This window comes from Leuciscus leuciscus, assembly GCF_965113295.1.
Source record: "Leuciscus leuciscus genome assembly, chromosome: 16".
Lineage (NCBI taxonomy): Eukaryota > Metazoa > Chordata > Actinopteri > Cypriniformes > Leuciscidae > Leuciscus > Leuciscus leuciscus.
In genome coordinates this window covers 5380604-5400731 of record NC_138740.1, presented here as the reverse complement: position 1 = coordinate 5400731, position 20128 = coordinate 5380604, and the positions used below count along the sequence as shown (strand labels likewise).

The following is a 20128-nucleotide window of genomic DNA, read 5'->3' as shown; positions in this document are numbered from 1 at the left end:
TGCAGGATCTGTGTGGACTATAGTGGTGTTTTCCTCCGTGTGTGTGTGTTTGCAGGATCTGTGTGGACTATAGTGGTGTTTTCCTCCGTGTGTGTGTGTTTGCAGGATCTGTGTGGACTATAGTGGTGTTTTCCTCCGTGTGTGTGTGTTTGCAGGATCTGTGTGGACTGTAGTGGTGTTTTCCTCATCTGGTGTGTGTGTGTGTGTGTGTGTTTGCAGGATCTGTGTGGACTATAGTGGTGTTTTCCTCCGTGTGTGTGTGTTTGCAGGATCTGTGTGGACTATAGTGGTGTTTTCCTCCGTGTGTGTTTGCAGGATCTGTGTGGACTATAGTGGTGTTTTCCTCCGTGTGTGTGTGTTTGCAGGATCTGTGTGGACTATAGTGGTGTTTTCCTCCGTGTGTGTGTGTTTGCAGGATCTGTGTGGACTGTACTGGTGTTTTCCTCATCTAGTGTGTGTGTGTTTGCAGGATCTGTGTGGACTGTACTGGTGTTTTCCTCATCTAGTGTGTGTGTGTGTGTTTGCAGGATCTGTGTGGACTATACTGGTGTTTTCCTCCGTGTGTGTGTGTTTGCAGGATCTGTGTGGACTATAGTGGTGTTTTCCTCATCTGGTGTGTGTGTTTGCAGGATCTGTTGTGGCCGGGGCCGGTGCGTTTGAGGTGGCTGTAGCGAACGCTTTGGTCAATCATAAGCCCAAAGTAAAGGGTCGTGCCCAGCTGGGGGTGCAGGCGTTTGCTGATGCCCTCCTCATCATCCCCAAGGTACTGGACAAACCGCAGAACAATGTGTGCGCTGTGTAAAGAACTTGAATCAACAAGCTTTTTGTGTAAAGGAGCCTTTGACTGAAGCTTATCTCCTTTCCAAAGGTTCTGGCTCAGAACTCAGGCTACGACCCTCAAGAGACTCTTGTGAAGCTCCAGAGTGAATTCAAAGAGACCGGACAACTGGTGGGAGTGAACCTGAACACAGGTATGTTTGTCTCTCTCTCTCTCTCTCTCTCTCTTTAAATATAGCTCAATTATTATTTTTTTCTATGATTGTTTTTTTATAATTTTTTTTATCTAGGATACGTTACTTTTTTTTTGTGCAGTAAATGTTTAAGATTGTGTAGTACTGTAAATCAGGCGTGTGCAGTGAAGCCAATATCTGTGTCTGTTACAATCCCAAAATCAGTTGTATCTGTAATCGGATGAAAACGGGTCTAAAATCACGGATATAAAAGCAAATCTGAACAAATGATAAAGAATACAAAATGCTTGTCATCTCTGGGAGAGAGTTAGACAGAAAACATATCAATGTTTGATTCAGTGTCTTAGTTGATATTTCTCTCGTCAAACTCTTATTTTTGAGAAATGCATCTATTGATTTGTGATCATTGCACTCATTTCATTCATAGAGCTTACACTAAAATCACTTCATCATAAATGTGTGTGAATGAGTTTTAAGGAAAAATGACTAGGAATGTGTAAATAATTCAAAAACGTGAAGTGTTTGTCATGTTCTGACAATAAAGAGCAGTTTAACACCACAATTAATGGTTTGGTTTCGACAACTTTCAAACTTTTTGCCTTTAAACTTATGATAAAAATCAAATCTTCTTTTTCTGATTATCAAAATCGACTGATATGAAATATTTTATCGTGATTTTTTTTTTTTTTTTTTCTCATCGCCCCTCCCTACCCCCGACTGACCTGTTATCCAGCAAACATGAGAAGTGTCTGCCCAGCGTTTCTCCTATTATCCATTCCTTTCCAAATAAGATATTCGGCTTTGGTGCACATTCCTGTGTGTGTGTGTGTGTGTTAGATGTGAACTACTCTCTCCACCTGTGAGCTCATTTCATGTTTGTATTATTTTGGAAGAGAACATCTGCATCCTAGTGTCTGGTTTAATATGAGTGGTGTGTGTGTGTGTGTGCTGCTTTGTTGTAGGTGAACCTATGGTTGCAGGAGAGGCCGGTGTGTGGGATAACTACTGTGTGAAGAAGCAACTGCTCCACTCCTGGTGAGAGACCCGTAACTCCTCTATAGATCCCATCTGCACTCCTTTACTTCACTAGACTTTATAAAGACATCTGTGACCTGTGCTGGCAAGACGAGTCGGAATGTGCATGGGCTAATTTCAGGCAAAACAAGTGACAGAGCAATCCTGATGTACACACACTGTAACAGAATTACAGTATTTCAAAATATCTGTCTTGGCGTGTATTCATGCAAACATTATCTGTTATGTCTTAAATGTTTGGCTAACTGTTAGGGAAAATCCTCTGTGTAAAATTATATTACATCCAGGGTATTACATATATAGGCTGTTTGTTCATTAACATTTATTTAAAAAAAAAAATCAAACAATTGTGGTACCGTGGGAAAAAAATAATTTTGCATGGAAAAATAAATAAAATATCTATAGGACAAATATATATAGTGTTATTACCAGGGGATTTAGGGTATGGTTGCTAGGTGATTTTTGTTTTGGAACCTTCAGAAAACTTTAACTCGATTTTTCTCAAAATGGACTATCGACTTCAAACAGGAATCGCTCAGTCATTTTTTTTGTCTGATTCAAACAAATCATATTTTGAAGATTTTTTTTTTTATATAGAGAATCTGGAAATAACAGTAACTCATTTTTGAAAATGTGCTCGTTACGACTCATTTTGCCAGCACTGATCACGTTTAGTTATATAGCCATATACTTCTTTTAACCATGGTATGGAGGCATGTATAGGTTTTATCTGAGGTCAGCATGAGGTTAAATACAAAAGTAAACGGTCTGGATAATTCTCTGTTTCTGCACTGTTTTGAATGAGTCTCATCTCTCTCTTCCTCTGTCATCTGCACAGCACTGTAATCGCCAGTAACATCCTTCTGGTTGATGAGATCATGAGGGCTGGCATGTCTTCACTCAAAGGATAGTCCACCATCATCATCATCCTCCCGCCTGGACTCAAGACCACAATCCAAGGCTGTTAACATATTTGTCTGCTCATTGTACGTGTCCAAGCAGTTTTGTCCATTTCTATGACCTAGGAAATGTTTCTCCTTCCAGTCAGTTGGTTTATTTAAGAAATTGTTGCATAAGCACTGAATTGCAATACACACTTTCTTTTGTACCCATTAAACGTTTTGCTTTTTTTGTGCGGATTCTTTAGCATGTGTGAATTGAGCATGAGCTACCAGTCAAATCAAGGATATCCATTTGAGTGTGTATAGAAACTGTTACCATAGCCCCTTTCACACAGAGATTCCGGAAAATACACGGATAATGTGTCCCGGGATGGTTTGATTTTGGTTGTTTCACACTGCCAGTGGTTTTCCTGATTCTTTGAGTGCGTTCACACACACACACACATCCCGTAAAGACACATGACGTCAGGATGTGTTGTAGAAAGGCCAGTCTAATCTTCCGCTACCGCTCTTTCCATTGTAGTCGTCTTTAGTTTACTAATAATCTGCGCTTTCGATCTCGAGAAACCACGTCTGAGCATGTTTTCCCGGATTCGGTCGTACACTAACGCATCTCGTACCGTTCCACAAAGCTGGTGAACGCTCTCCGCTTCAGCGCGGATAGTAAGGAGCTCCTGGTCTCGGCTTCATTCTAGTTTGCAGACATTTTTTCGTTCTTTCTTTGAAGACGAACACAAACTTTCTTCTAAGAGCAACAAAATACCCTTTTACGGCATTGGTCCTGGCTTTTGTTCACACAGGGCGCGTTCCGGGACTGATCCCGGCAACGTTACTAGGTCCCCATCCCGGCACGTTTTGCGTTCACACAGAAAGCACTCTAGCAATTTAACGGCAATTTCCCGGGATCCGCGCGCTGTGTGAAAGGGGCGCATGATTGGGAGAAAAGAGAACACGTAGAGTCCCGTTAGAAGCTCCGGTTCTCATAGAAACAGTGGGTATGTTTACATGCACTAGTTTGTGTCAATCTGAATCAATCCAGTCACATTTCAGAAGTTTGGTTTAAAAATGAGATCAGATCATTCTTGCTTTCAACAGCTTTTATTTCTAGTAAATGTTAGTGTAAATACTTGAACATAAAAAGATTCAACTGAGACCAACTGAACAAGTTTCAGAGAGAATTGATGATGAGTCAATGGCAAAACTAACAGTATCTGGTGTGGCTTGAAGTATTAAGATTTTAATATCAGCCTTTCAGACAAGAACGTACAGGTACGGTAATAAATGACCACGAAGAGACTGATATATGGTCAGTGTTTATTGTTCAGGTGTCAAGCTTCTATACATGTACAGACGATGGTGAGGGTGGTATAACCTCGTGTCCTTATTGCATCATGTCTCTCGCCCCTACACCTAAAAACCACCACTCACCCTGAGGTAATATTCAGATATTGAGTAATTGTCTGTAGTTATGTGATAATGACAAAACTACACAAAACATTATAATAGTTCAACATTTTATTAAACGATACAGATGCTGCATGAACACTGTTTCATGCCTGCCTTGCTGTGAGAGCTCCGTGATCTTCTGGATATCAGACTGCCCGAACACACACTCCTCTTCTCAACTTTCATAAAACAGCTGAGACAATCTGATAAACTTGTCACTACATGTATATTCATTTTAACCTGAAATCTTGATAATGTACCAACTCGTTTACTACGCTTTCAAGTCCATCAAACATTTGTCTAAAACTCCATCATGAAATGAACATTAACAAGAGCCAAATAAACAATCTTGTTGAAAGTCAACATAATTGCAAAGGAGCCAAATTCATTAACTAAAAATAATATGTATATATATATTCTGTACTTTAGCACATACTTCTGCTAGGCTGTATTTATCACTGAAAATATGTTTTTTTCACACATTTCAGTAAAAATATTTGAAGGGACGCACGCGTATGCATAACAGAAAGGTGAACTGGAATTTGAACAAAACAAAAAGGGTAAATATATGAGGCAAATAGATTCTGAGAGATGTTCATGTGATACCCTAGTCATTTAGTTCTCGCCCAGTCCAGAAGTGCCCTGGATGAAGTTATATCCTTTACGCTTTTCATTTATGGTGGATCAGTCATCTTCGTCACTTCCAAAGCCTTCTTCATCTTCCATTTCCACTCCCTGAAACAATCTAGAGCAGAAGCATAAATAAATAAACACACCACAAATGCACCAGCCATTTTAGCAAAGTTATCATTCTGAAATCAATTATATATGACTTTAAGACTAGTTGTATTTGCAGAGGAAGAAAACTCGGAGGCGGGCGAGAGGCAGTGTCCCGATCCGACGGCAATTCTTGGACTAAACCTCAATTCATATGGATTAGTTTTACGATCTCTTTATGAACTTTTTGAAGCATAAAAAAAAAAATCTACAAAAAAATATTGCAAAATGACGGTGTTTCCATTAACTGATGTTATGCCACTAAAACTTCCTCTCGCGATCAGTAAAATCATTCCAACAACCATGGTGACGGACGTGGGTAGGTTTATGTACTATATCCCAGCCACTGCACTAGCCATTATTATTAATCGAAGGAGATGTATGTGTGTTTTCCAAGCATTAATGGCAAGGAAAGACCCTTATTATACTTGTGAGTGGCACATATGAGGTGTTTCTGGGTGTTTCTCCCTCATTTCTGCTTCCAGGTCTTGATTGTGGCATTTATTTGAGGTTTAGAATCCATTATTCCTGTAATTCTTTTGTCTTACATTAATTTAATAAAGAACTCTCGTATTCTGTCCACACACACCGCATCATCTACGTCAGGTGACTGTAAATGTGCAAAAACTGTTTCCATTGCAGTTTTGCGAAATATGTATTTTTCGGATTGCCTGGAAAACCTCCTCATGCGAGCATAAAAACTTTTTTGCGATAAATGGGAGTTTTTGCGAAATTGGCGTTTTCCATTGAGCGTATTTTCAATTCACAATTTCAATGTGCGCAATGTGAAGGGTAATGGAAACATGGGTAATGGAGGGACAGAAATCTCTCAGATTTCATCAAAAACATTTGTGTTTTGAAGATGAAGGGAAGTCTTACGGTGTGGAACGACATGAGTGTGAGTAAAGCTCACGGGTGGCTCTGTTCTTACTCATGTGGGCTTCAGTGGTCACTTCACCTTCTTTCTGGAGTGGCGTTCACATTAACACGTGTCACAGGGTACCAGAGTGAAATCAGAGTAATACGCAAACACAAATGATGTGTGCTGATCACAACAAGCCTTCATGACTAAAGTTGCCCCATACATAGTTCAGGACACTTGCATGTCGTTGCTCACTGAAGACAGTGTGTGGAGGAACTCACTGGTTATAGCATGGGGAGCTGGGGTTGTTGAAGTGGCTGTAGGGGTTCACTCGGCTGAGAGCTCCCAGACAGATCCAGCAGAAATACTTCTGACAGGAGGAACAGGTCATCTTGTTACAGCCATGCACCTTCTGTAGAAATGGGGAAATACAACAACAAAACACTTTCAATCAATGCGCAATGAGTCTTTCAGAGTCTCCTCCCAACAACACATCAGATCTCAGTTTGCAGAAGGTTTACATCATTTTTTAGAGATTTCTGGGGCAGTTTTTCGTTGTAATGTTCGGTAACACTTTCTATGAAGCCTGTATTTATAATGCATTACATGGGTATTCTTAATGCATTATAATACAAGCATAACGCCTTATAATGTGTTGTATCATCTAACAACACAACAGTAATTATACTTATTAGATTTGGTAAAGCCTTGTAATTTTACAGTTTTTATGAATAAAATATGATTTGCATTGTGAATGCTTTGTTCCTTTGTACTTTTCCACACAACTTTTGGATTTGATTTTACCTAAAGAGAAACGTCTTCTAACCATGTCATGACAGCTTATGAGTGTTTAAAAGAAGACATGATACTGTGCAAATATCACAGTATCACAGTATAAACAATATCAAGATATGAGACTTGGAAAAGTAAAAAGATATTAAACTATGAGATATATAATGGTGGATAAAATTATGTTCATTGTGTGTTTTAAATCATCATACTCTTTATAGATATAACCACAAATAAGTAAGTATAATTACTGTTCTTACAATTATTCATGAGATGACAACACACTATAAGGTTGTTTGTAAGGCATTATGCATGCATTATAACGCATTAAGAATACCCTTATGATGCATTATAAATGCAGGCTTTATCTGGTGTTATAATGCATTGCACTCTTAAAAGTTATAACCACAAATAGTGGGTTTATCCCATTGTGCAATAATGTATTGTAACTGTTATGAATATTTATCAGATGTTACAACATATTATAAGGCATTAAGCATGCATTAAGAATACCCTTTTAATACATCCTTACGCATCGCTTTCTGCCAGGACTTTTACATGCTTTTCTCAACTCAGTGAAGTGACATCGACGTCCGGGTTAGCGGTAGCATTAGCCTTCAGGCAAGTGTTATTTAAATAAACTCCTGATGTACTTACAAACTTTCCAATGCCTCGTTTTATGAGTACAGAACCTATTTGTACTACTGTAGAAGTTTGGTACCATTCTGGGCATTATTAGTGGGGTGATATACGAGATACATCATAGGATCCATTAGCGCCTGCACTAAACCATCCGGCTGATATCTCTAAATAAGCTCTAACTTTAATAATGTTCGACCAAGGGAAAAAGGCTTCTGGGGGGTGTTTGACTCGAGGTCATGGTGCAAATTGGTCTAGGTTGAAATTACTCCGAACCATCCCTTTAAATATTCATCTGTACCTCCTCACATTAAACTATGGAATGGCTTCAGAAAACTTGGAATATAGTGTTAAATTATATAGTTATAAAGCACCATAATGTTTTCATGCCTTTTGTGTGGTATAACAATAACATAGGCACAATATCGGATTTGGATCGGTCACGTCTGGATGATGCCCGATCCGGCAAAATAATTGGCAGTATTGGAGCAATCGGCGCACCCCAATACTGACTACTGCCACCTGCTGGTATGGGAGAGTTACGTCCTCACGCAGGAACAGAACCTGTATGTGCTGTTGTCCGTCGGCTGTAGTCTGTGTGGTGTGTTCAAGCCGGCTTTCATCAGCGCTAGTTCTTTTACCTTTACAGTCATAGGCTACACATGCACAGACATTATTTTGGCCATTGCATTACAAATTGTATGGTTTGAGCATCTTGCAGCATGAGCATTTAAAAAAAAAAATATATAATTTAAAGAAGCATTTCACCCATGGGAACATTGATCTTTATTGAAAGTGGGTCATATATGTAGTCGAAATGTAAACGAATTTGGTGCCTTCTTGACCGAGGAAAGACAGAAAGTAACTTCAGGACGCATTTGTATGAAAGACAACAACTCCCACAATGCACCACATTGCACAGCTCCACAAGCCACTCCCACTAATCCAGAACAGCGCATATGAGGTATCCGCCTATCAGAGAAATCACTCTTCCGTCTACAAGGCTAGCTACCACCAGAGCTTGAAATTAATTTCACACAAAATGTCTAGTTAGTTGGCGAACTCATTAGTGAATTACTCGTTTGTATTTCTTTCGAAATGGTGAATTATTGCATGGTACCGGGATGTTCAGTCAGAACATATGCGGTGCGAAAATAGGATGGTTTCGCTTGATGCAAATGGTGAAGTGTCCCTTTAATAATAATAATAAATATTAGGGCTGGGAATCGATAAAAAAAAATTAACTAATTAATTGCACAATTTGCTGTAATTAATTGCATTGTTGTAATCATCAATATTTAAACATATAATCACCTAATTAAATGAAACGACACAGGAAAAAAAGGAACAGAACATAGCCCTATATTAAAATAATATTAAACATCAATATATCAATGTATTATTCTTTTTCAATAATCAATCAATCAACATAATCAATTTAACAGATTTTTTTTTAATTATTATATTTTTTTACTAATTATCAAAATAAAATATAGTCCTACAAAGCTATTATTACCAGAGCATGTGATCAGAGCAGGTAATTTTACCATTGTTGCCCAGCATGGCTATTCCAGCTCAGCAAACAGAAGTCTACTACTGAGAAATTTCACGTTATTTGAGCGGACTTTGCTTTTCCAGTGTGTGATCGGTACATGACTGGAGCGTTTGGGCCGTTAACGACAGAGCAGAACATTGAGCAGAGAGCGCAGCGCGCCGACACACACACACACACACACACGGAACGGAGACCGCGGCGCACACACGAAGCGGAAAAGACCCGCTCATGAAAGCTGCGCGAGAATGAAGCCTGATCGCCGAACATGGAGGGGCGGGACGGCATATTTTCGGCCTTTTCAATATCAGCCGCAACAGGAAATCATTAAAACGAGGCAAAAAAAAAAAAGTGCTGCGTTAATTGCATTATTTTTTTTTTACGCGTTAAACATCTCAAATTAATCGCAAAGATTAACGCGTTAATTTCCCCAGCCCTAACATATATATATAATGCATTATTGCCTTTATTGAGAGAGCATAGTGTAGAGGACTAGGAAGTAAAGTGGGAGAGAGAGGGAGGGGGATGGAGTCTAGCTGTTTTTGAACACAGGAATGCATCTTCTGTAATTCTTCCAAAGAGAAAAGCATGTGACTGGGATCAGCCTGACTATTCATGGCATTTCATTTTAGACAACCCACTGAACACATTGAGAATATGTAGCATGTGCGCGTAGCACTGACCTCTATATGAGAGCCGCAGCACGGGCACTGTTTAGAGTTGCTCTTCAGCCAGTCTGTGCTGAAAGACTCCTCCACCGCCTTCTGAATGACACGCTTCCCAAAACGCTTCTCAAGGAACTTCTTTCCCTCTTCGCTTGCAGAAATGTACTCATCCCGCAAACTGCGAAGCTCATCTGTTAGAGAAAAGCACACCTTTTGAACAAGCTAACCAAGTGCCTGTACTTCACTTTTTGTAGCAAGAAAGAGCATCCAATACATTTATGGAAATACTAAAATCAGAATCAGGAAACGCATTAGCTAGAAGTAACTCAATCATTAACTCAAATAGGTGTAAATATCCCGTATCTTACCAGCAGTCGCTATGCAGTTGGAAAGGCCATGATAGCTTCTCTTACAGAGGGTACAAAAGGCATATCGGCAGGAGGGACAGATGCCCATGGTGGAGTCGGGCTCGACCATCACAGCCATACAGCAGCTCATGCGGGGGCAATACACAACATCTGCCATCAGATCCAGACTGGACTGCAGCAGAAGACGGTCGTAGCGCGCAAATTCATCTTCACCCACAAGAAGTTTCACCTATCATCATATGAGCAAAGTCCCAAAGCATTCATTCAGGTCTCGAATCAAACACATTTCACACACATTACGATTTTCTTGATGATTTCTGCAGAATGTTACCATTTACACAAGTTTAACCATGTGCTCATTCATCAAACACAAACACATAATATAATTAACTCAAGTATTAACTCTTTCATTTATGTTGTATAATGTAATAGACATTAAGCTGCAAAATTATTCCTGAATCCGACGAAGAGGTTTTTGTTAGTTTTATGAATTTTCTATGTATTTGTAAGGGTTTGTGTGTCATCTGAGGCCAAAGTTTGATTCTGACAAAAGAGAATATATTTGACTAAAGTATTTGATTTTGATGTAACAGTTTAAGGTTTGTAGATTGTCAAAATGAAAACTTTTGCTATTGAATTTTCTTTTTTAGCAGATGGTGCCATTTTCTCTGATTGGCCTATTAAGCAAATATTTCTGTATTATAAAGCCAATTTAATAATATCATGCAGCTATAATTGTGTGGGTGTGTTGATATGGATGTCAGAATGTGGTTTGCATGTGTAAAAAATGTGTGTGCAGTGCATGTGTGTGTGTGTGATGTTTGAGAAAGAGAAATTATACTGTACTTACTGCAGATCACAAATGCTGGCATCTAATGGAACATGTTGGTATTGCACCCAAACAATTTTTATAAATCTAAAACCTCTCACTTTTTTAAACACATTTTTGTTCAGTGCCCCAAAGCTTTTAGACACATGTTTGTCTTCTAAGGTCCTCTGAGTGACTTTTAAGGGTTTAAAGGGTTAAAAGCAGGTGTAAAATGGCTGATGGAAAAACGGTCATGTGAGCATTAGACAGGTATTGTAATGTATTGTCCAATATTGAATGAACACGGCTCTATAGGACACTGTTGTAACTGCCGCCTAAGGACTACAGTGAGAAATTTAGCTTCAAGCAAAGACTGTTACTAGTATATAAAGTGAATTGTCCCTGTACAAATAAACAAATAAATCAGATTTCACCCAACGGTTCAGGGAAAAGACATAACCAACTGTGTTTACAACAAGGATACTCTCCTTGACTATTCTGTGTGTATTTTTCCATTCAAGCATGATAAGACATGACAGAAAACTCAAGTCGGTACTCAGGCTTTCTGTGTGCACACTCTGAGGGGACGTTTACACGACAACGATACACGTGCAAAAACTGAAAGTGTTTTTTTTTTTTTTTTTTTATGACAACGTTGTCAAAATGATCCCTATTCAAATGGATCTGTGAAAACGACTAATAGCGCTGTATTCATGTCAGACAAGTAGTTGGCGATGTGACTTTATAAAGAAAGACTCCGCGCCCACACATGCCTAAATAATCTATCGTGTTTTTTGTCCGATTTTCATTCTAAGGATGTTAATCTTGATAATACTGTATTATTACTTTGTCTTCTGGGTAAATTTCATCTTCACAAAGCCAGAAACATTCACTGTAATCCCAATTGCAGAATGTCCTCCTCTGATATAAAGTCCCGTTTTACTTCCTTTAAGAAAATGTCAAAACCTTTGAACACAAAAGCATCATCCTTGAGTCTGTTGTAAGGAACCTTTCATTTTTCGACAAAATGTTATATTGTGATGTGTAATTATTATAACCACTTGTGATGATGATGTCCGTACACCACCTTGTTAATATCTGTATCTTTTCATTTGCAAAAAACACACACAAAAAAAACTGTTATAGACTAAATGCATAATACGTATCTGCATGATGTCACCGTTTTGTAGTTTACAGAGATGATAAGGGCATCGTTTTCAAAAACTTGCACTTTGAAACCCGTTTTCAGGCCCCAAAAATGCTGGTGTCGTGTAAATGAACGGCCAAGAAGACTATAAAAGTCTTTTGTTTTTAGTTGAAAATCGTGTTGCTTAAACAGCCCCTAAAATCTATCAGACAGCCACGAGTGCCAAATGGAGTTCACTTCTGTATCTTCTTGTGCTTAAAATTGCATGAATGTATAAAAAAACATGCATTTATAATAAACTTGCTCTGGTTGATGGAATTTCCACGCTTCTTTCAAGCTGGCCCTACATTACCTATTCATATTATCTATTACTATTTTTATTACTATTCATATGAGCACACAATGACACAATCATTAAAAAAAAGACAAAGATACCTGTGTGGGAGTGGCCAGGGACACACACTTGGGCTCAGGGCAGTTAAGGCACTGAACTTTGCCATCTCTTATTTGGATCTGGAAGTATTCCTTAATGCAGGCCTTGCAGTAAACATGCTGACAGTCTTTGAAGAGCAGAGAGTCGCATCCCAGCTTCTCCGAGTAGCAGATGCCACAGCAGAACACCTTCCCGTCGAACACCTTCTGCTTCTGAGCTTCGTCAAAATCCAGCAGCTGGGTCAGTATATCCGTGCGAGGGTCAACTTCTTGAACAGCTCTCGGGTCTAAATCTTGCGCTTTACTTTTATCTCCAGCAATGTCTTCGGCTTCTTTCTGACCGGATTCAGATTGATGCTGAATGCAAGAGCTTTGGATTTCAAGCGGAGACTGGATTCCCAAGAAATCCAGAGTCTCTTCCTTTAGGAACTGGATCCAGGTAAAAAGAACCACATTGCCTTGGGTCTCCTCCCAAAGCTCATCCAGCCTCCTGCAAAGCGCAGTGATCTGATGGAGTGAGAGTGGAAGATTATCTAAGATTATGATAGAATATATCAATCACGTCAGAAATACTACAGCAGCAGAAAAGATATATGATGTCTGCACCACTAACAAACATTAGGGGCCTTATTTAAACGATCTAATCGCATGGTCTAAAGCTCACAGCGCAAGTGCACTTAGGGCGTGTCGGGAAAAAGGGTCGGCGCTCCCGGCGCATGGTCTAAAAGGGTTGTCTCTATTCTCATAATGAGTAATGGGTGTGTTTTGGGCGTAACGTGCAATAAACCAATCAGAGTCTCATCTCCCATTCCCTTTAAAAGACAGTTGCGCTGGCGTCATGGCAGATTCGCTATTTACATGACGGAATTTGAAAGCGGAAAGACTGAACGCGCCTCCAGAGCGCAAACGAATCTGTTCGTGTGGCGAGGTTAAAGCACTAACTGACCATCTACGGGACAAGCCGGATTACACCATATCTTTATGTACACAATAATAATACTTTACATTGTAATCCTTTTATTTGTAATATTTGGCATGTTTGTGTGCTGCTGTGCGTACGCACGTTGTGGACCCGTCTATAGGCACACATTACTAACGCGCTCTTTAAATAACAAAAACAAATATTGCACCATTGACTTTAAACCAGGTTTCAGTTGGTCAATGGCACAGTGTATTTCAGTTCCTCAAAATAGCAATGCGCCAACAATGCGCCTGAACACACCTCGCTTTCAGACCAGCAGCCCATGGGCGCCCAGAAGGGCGCAAATGCATTTGCTATTTAAACAACGTGGCGCAGAACGAGAAAAGATAACTGCGTCGGGCTTTGTTTGACTTCCACTGGTCAAAGAAAGTGATATCCCCAAACTAACACCATTTACCAATGTCAAAGTTGCTGTGACAGGTTGATTGGGATGAAACCCCCCGGTCCCCAATCACTTTCATGATGGTCCGGAAAATCATGAACATTTCTCAGAACTTCTCCTTTTGTGATCCACTGAAGAAATCCATGCAGGTTTGCCATGACAGAGGGACAATATTTATTTATATATTTATTTAGTGAACTATTCTTTTTAAAGATGCTGCCTTATCAGTATTTGCACTTAATTGAATGTCTCTGGCTGTTTAAATAAAAGAAAAAGTAAAATTTATGCGAGTATGACTAATTGCTTGATGACAAATGGACATGGTCTCGAATTACGAATTTTCTAGTTAAAAATGCGTTTGCGATTTATAATGTGTTTTTACTTTTTAACCACAAATGCTCGTCTTGCACTAGATCTGCGATGCGCCACGCATTACGTAATCACGTTGAAAGGTCACACGTGTTCTGGTTCAGAAATGTAGGGCAGGGCGAAAAACTCCATCTCATTTTCTCTTCCAACTTCAAAATCATCCAACATTGTTGTTTTACCTTTTATTATTAATATTTTTTTTGTAAAGGACGTTTGATTTAGTCTGCAAGTTCGCTTTGTAAACACTAGGTCGGTACTTCCGTCTACGTCACGCGTGACCTTTCAACGTGATTACGTAATGCATCGCAGAGCTAGTGCAAGACGAGCCTTTGTGGTTAAATGTATATAAATTTTTATTTATTTTGAGAAAATAACAGATCGTTTCGCTAGATAAGACCCTTATTCCTTGGCTGGGATTGTGTAGAGACTTTGAAGCTGCATTAAAACTGCAATTTGGACCTCATTGAAGTCATTATATGGAGAAAAATCCTGGAATATTTTCCTCAAAAACCTTCATTTCTTTTCTACTGAAAAAAGAAAGACATGGACATCTTGGATGACGTGGGGCTGAGTAAATTATCAAGAAATTTTAATTCTGTATGAAGTGTTCTGAAGTGAACTAATCCTCTACACGCTGCATGATCTTACATTGGTCAGCAGAGAAAAGTGAGTGTCACAGAAAGCTATGATTCAAAACTACAAAAGCAAAAATAACAAAATTACAACAATAACATTACACACATTTCGGGACATTACTAAACGACTCACCTGGACTCTTGTGAGCCATTTGGAGCTTAAAGTAAAAACGGGAGACGATACTGAAGGGTAGTCTGCAGGAAGTTCAAAACTCAGAACCAATGGAGGTAGAAATGATAAGTTATACTCTGTGGATTTCTGTCCTGCAAAAAAACGTATTGGTAATAAATGTATTTATTATAAAAAAAAAATATATTTTTTATAAATTGAAATATTTATAATAAACATAGTTTGTGTGCGCACATATATATAAATATATACATATATATATACACGCAGTACATACAGTGGTGGTCAGAATTAATGGCACCCCTGGTAAATATGATCAAAAATGGCTGTAAAAAATAAATCTGCATTGTTTATCCTTTTGATCTTTCGTTCCAAAAAATGTGCAAAAATCTAACCTTTCATTGAAGTAAAAGAAGTGAAAGTGTGGGGGGGGGGGGGGGGGGGGGGGAAAATCACATTATGATATAAATGTTTTTCTCAAAAACACGTTGGCCACAATTATTTGCACCCTTTTATTATATACTTTTTGCAATCTCCTTTTGCCAGGATAACAGCTCTGAGTTTAGTCCTAAAATGCCTGATGAGTTTGGAGAACACCTGACCAGAGATCAGAGACCATTCCTTCATACAGAATCTCTCCAGATCCTTCAGATTCACAAGTTCATGTTGGTGCTTCTTCTCTTCAGTTCAGCCCACTCAATTTCTATAGGGTTCAGGTCAGGGGACGGGGACGGTCATAGCAGAAGCTTCATTTTGTGCTCCGTAACACATTTTTGTGTTGATTGATGTTTCTTTTGGACCGTTGTCCTGATGGAAGATCCAAACACGGCCCATTATAAGACTTCTAGCAGAGGCCGTCAGGTTTAGATTTTTTATCTGTTGATATGTGATAGAATCCATAATACCATGTATCTGAACAACATCTCCAGCAAATAAATAGGCCCACAACATTAAAGATCCAGCAGTATATTTAACCATAGGCATGGGGTACTTTTTATCCTTGTGTGCACCATCACATCTAGCGTGTTTGCTGCCAAAAAGCTTTTTTTTTTTATTTCTTCTGACCACTGGCAACAAATCTGACCCTGTGCCGTTTGAAGATCCAGTCGTGTCTGACAACTGAATTTGCTGGAGGTTGTTTTTGGAGGAGCGAGGAGGATTTTTCTTGAAACCCTCCCAAACAACATGTGGTGATGTAGGGGTAGTTTGATTATTATTATTTTTTTAGGCTTTCTGACCCCAAGACTCAAGTAATCTCTGTTTATTCTCCATCTGTGATCCTTGGAGAGTCTTTGGCCACTCAAACTCTCCTCCTCACCGTGCATTAAGACAATATAGACACACAATAATTATGGCAAGCGTGTTTTGGGGACAAACATTTATTTCATAATGTGATTTACCCCTAACTTTCAATTCTTTTACTTCAATGAAAGGTTAGATTTTTGCAAATTTTTTGAATGAAGGATTAAAAGGATAAACAATGCAGATTTGTTTTTTACAGCCATTTTTGATCATATTTACCAGGGGTGCCATTAATTCTGACCACCACTGTATGTATGTGTGTGTGTGTGTGTGTGTGTGTGTGTGTGTGTGTGTGTGTGTGTGTGTATATATATATGCGCACACAAAATACGACTCCATGAATATGTTAGAACAAGGTTTAAATATCCGCTAAAAAAGTCTCACCCTTGACTAGCAGTTTGAAGTTAGGAGGAAGCTCTAGGCACAGATGAATCTCACCCTCCTCTTCTGATTCCGCCTGGTGAAACTCCTCTTCATCATATATGCTTGTTAGAGCAAGCAGTTCATCTTTTTTCGCTTCCTGGTCGGCTGACATTTGAACATTCCTGAAATTAATATGAAATCAAGTCACACATATATTTTGTAAAGCATCTTGAGCCATGAAAACACTCTAAATCAGGGGTGTCAAACTCAGTTCCCGTCCTGCAGAGTTTCGCTGCGTTCACGCCGTGGCGTAATTACCATCATTTCGTGATGACAACACGTGACGCTCTATTTGAAGCTGTTCACGTCCTCAGACTGGGAATTATGCACATCTATCAACGCCAACATAAATCTGCAGCAGTCAGGTCAGGTGGTGGTACGGTGGTTATGTGGTACTAGTAGGAGCTCTCAAAAACTTCCAAGGTAACAAGTTATAACTACAATTTCTATGAGGATGTGAACGCTTTTTACAAGTTGGAATCTCATAATTACGGTCATTTTGACATGGCATTAACGCATATTTTAGCTCCAACCTGAACAAGGTCTTCAGGATTACTAGAAACTTCCAGGCAGGTGTTTTTGGAGTTGGTTGGAGCTTCATTTTGCAGGGACAAAGTTTGAGACATTTGCTCTACGTAAACTACAAAAAAAACTTGTTCTATGTATTTGTCTAATAAAGGTAACTTATATGTCTGGATTCTTTATGTCATTTAACTCACTGTAAACGAACATGTCACAACTGTAAGAGTTAAAATAATCAGAGGACCATTCTCCTTTCCTAATGTGACGTCAGTCAACTTAAAATTGTTGGGAAAACGTATAATTTACAGACATTTCACAAGATAGAAAGTGTTAATTGTGCTTAGGTTGTTGCACCAATAAATTGTGTAAGTGAAACCTACATCTAGCTAAATCTAGAGGCGATCAACTGGAAACCAAGGCGCCGATTTATGTTTCAGGTATTGGCTGCGCACACTTCATACCCCTGTCATGCGATGAGAAACACAAATACATCCATCTTTCTTTTCCTGGAAAACACATTACCCATCAAATATAAACTTCTTTATTCACCTGTTTCCATGAGCAAATGATAACTGGGCTAAGTTACACATACGCAACAAATGCCCCTTAAAACATTTTAAAGTGGTGAAAATCAAGTTTTTAAAGTTGTTTATATTTCTATGTGGTGTTTTTAATATGCTTCAATACAAACCATGAGTAAAATTCATGTCAACAGCATTGCTGAGTATTTTCTCCTTAAAACTGCAGTGAACCAAAGACAGTCTCAAAAACACGGTTTGAAATCGCTGGTGTTTCTGACGTCACAAACGAACCAATCAGATCAACGTGTGATCGTCAACCGGTGGATCTCTGAGCTGAGTGAGTGAGTGGAGGCGGGGCTAATTTGCATATTGTATAACCGCGTACACTAAATGAGGCAAGGGTGTAGAATTAAATTCATGCTATTTTAAGACCTGAATAATTATTTTTCCAAGGAAAAAACGCTTAAATATGTAATTTTGGTGATCAAAGAAGAGTTTGAAGGGATACAATTATTGACTACGGGGGACTGTAATATTCTCATTACTCAATTAATTATACTTAAATTACTTGGGTGTTAGTTTTTCAAGAGTCTTTTTCTCCGTTCAATGGTGCACTTGATTAATTAATTACACAAAATGTGTCTCGCAAAGGGAAACACACAGACTGCAAATACATGATCATGTTTCAGTCAGAGCAACAGAGGGAAGGGAGCGCACAGACAGAAACCAAGAGCTCTATGATGGAGTATATGTAATTTATGACATATGCGGATACATTTGTCCTGTATCAACAAAGGCACAGTGAAGAGACAGATGAAACATGAAACCAAATAAATACACGATTATAATCATATTAGCCTATGATTTGTCAACATTCTTCAAGCAGTCTCTGGTATTTTCCATAAACACATGTCTATTTATTATCGCAATAGTTAGCATAAGTAGCCTTTAGCATCGTAAATATATTTCTGCCTCATATGGTGATCAGAATCCCCATCGACCGCAATCGGAAGCCATTTCAAGCACCCGCTGGTGTCTGAAGGTGAGTTTTGAGCTGTACATCGTTTTAAACGTTGAGGTTAGCTGGTAGCCTGGTGTGATAACATGGGATATTAGCAGCGGTGTTAACCCTCTCCTGACTCAGATCAATTGTTCATGACCACTCATCAAGCCCCATTTGGCATAGTTTGGACATTGTTTGGCCATTGGCCCTAAGGAGGCTCGATCAGTTTGAACCACTGTAGTCATGAACTGTTTTAATGATGTCTTCACTACTTATCTGGGCCTTGAAAGTTGCAATGACGTTGCCGCCTATCTTAATTTGAGTTCCAAAGATGAACGAAGGTCTTACGGGTTTGGAACGACATGCGGGCGAATAATTAATGACAGCAATTTCTTTTTTGGGTGAACTAACTCTTTAAGTATGACAAAAATATGTAAGTAATGGAATTTGAAGTAAATGAGAGCTAACAAGTTTACTTTCTTGTTGTACTTGAATGTTAAAATGGCCCTCCTATGAGATGTCAGTCACAGCACTGGCCCCCAGCCAATCTGAGTTGGAGAGCCCTGATTTACACCAATCATCATGTTCAAAACACAGGAGACAAAATGGGGTGTGAATGAAAACGAAAGCAGTCAGTCTGTCTGTTCACCTCCTACAACTTATGAATGTGAAATCAAATTTAGATGAATTATTGTTAATATTTCTGTAAAATAATAGCATCCTGTATATAAAGGTAGATATTGGCACAGTAAGTCCAGAAAGGAATCTACTACAACCATTGGAATATGAATAATAACAGTTAGGTCAATTATAACCTAATGATTATTTTCCTTAAAATATTTTAGTACTGCATTAGTATAAAGGGAGGTATTGGACAACTCTCACCTGAAGTCTAGCACCTTATTGTGAACCTACAACAACTTTAAGATTTTAAAATGTTGTTTTGCTATATATATATATATATAATTTTGTGTATGTTTAAAAAAACTTGTGAGTCATTTGAATGAACGCCTGGACATCTCATATGTTTTGTACTGTGGGTTGAAATGTCAGATGATCCTTTAGGGAGAATTTCAAACACGAAACTAAATAACTTTAACGCAATGTCACCCTACGACTACAGTCTAACTGATTGAGTTGAGTTATTTCCTTTTATTATTCATCTTAATTGCGACCTGTGAAAAGATATTAACTTATAAAACACGTACCTTGCTCCGTGCCTGACGCAACTTCAACAACAACTGCCGCTGCTTCTTCTTTAGGTTTAATGGCCGGTTGCGAACTAACGTCATCGGTGCAGACCGCCACCTACCGTGATGGAGTGCGAAGAGAATTAATTCTATATTCCGATATATAATTTTTTAATCCACTAATCCTAAAGAATATCATGATTGCATATTATTGATTTCCCGCATTTGGACCATTACTTCGTATATTTTGAATTATTAATAATCCTAAAGATTGCA

At 38.8% G+C, this 20128-nt stretch overlaps 2 protein-coding genes across 3 annotated transcripts in view; one reads left to right on the top strand and one right to left on the bottom strand.

Annotated features, from left to right (window-relative positions):
- The window catches only part of cct6a (chaperonin containing TCP1, subunit 6A (zeta 1)), a 19001-nt gene extending 15856 nt beyond the window's left edge, over positions 1-3145 (top strand). The window contains exons 11-14 of the mRNA XM_082141324.1: positions 630-763; positions 869-971; positions 1934-2006; positions 2845-3145. Of these exons, the coding sequence (XP_081997450.1) occupies positions 630-763; positions 869-971; positions 1934-2006; positions 2845-2917 (383 nt within the window). The 3' untranslated portion in view covers positions 2918-3145. The remainder of the gene's footprint in view (positions 1-629; positions 764-868; positions 972-1933; positions 2007-2844) is intronic.
- The window catches only part of rnf14 (ring finger protein 14), a 27726-nt gene extending 7598 nt beyond the window's left edge, over positions 1-20128 (bottom strand). Inside the window, exons 1-8 of one of the 2 annotated variants that reach the window (XM_082141356.1) lie at positions 19871-20123; positions 16578-16738; positions 14895-15025; positions 12397-12900; positions 10007-10235; positions 9657-9829; positions 6275-6405; positions 4211-5099 (exon numbers count right to left, since the gene is read on the bottom strand). In XM_082141356.1, coding sequence (XP_081997482.1) covers positions 5039-5099; positions 6275-6405; positions 9657-9829; positions 10007-10235; positions 12397-12900; positions 14895-15025; positions 16578-16728 — 1380 coding nt within the window. In that variant the 5' untranslated portion in view covers positions 16729-16738; positions 19871-20123 and the 3' untranslated portion in view covers positions 4211-5038. Of the gene's footprint in view, positions 1-4210; positions 5100-6156; positions 6406-9656; positions 9830-10006; positions 10236-12396; positions 12901-14894; positions 15026-16577; positions 16739-19870 lie in introns of those variants that run through there. The other variant, XR_014198711.1, reaches the window with a different exon arrangement.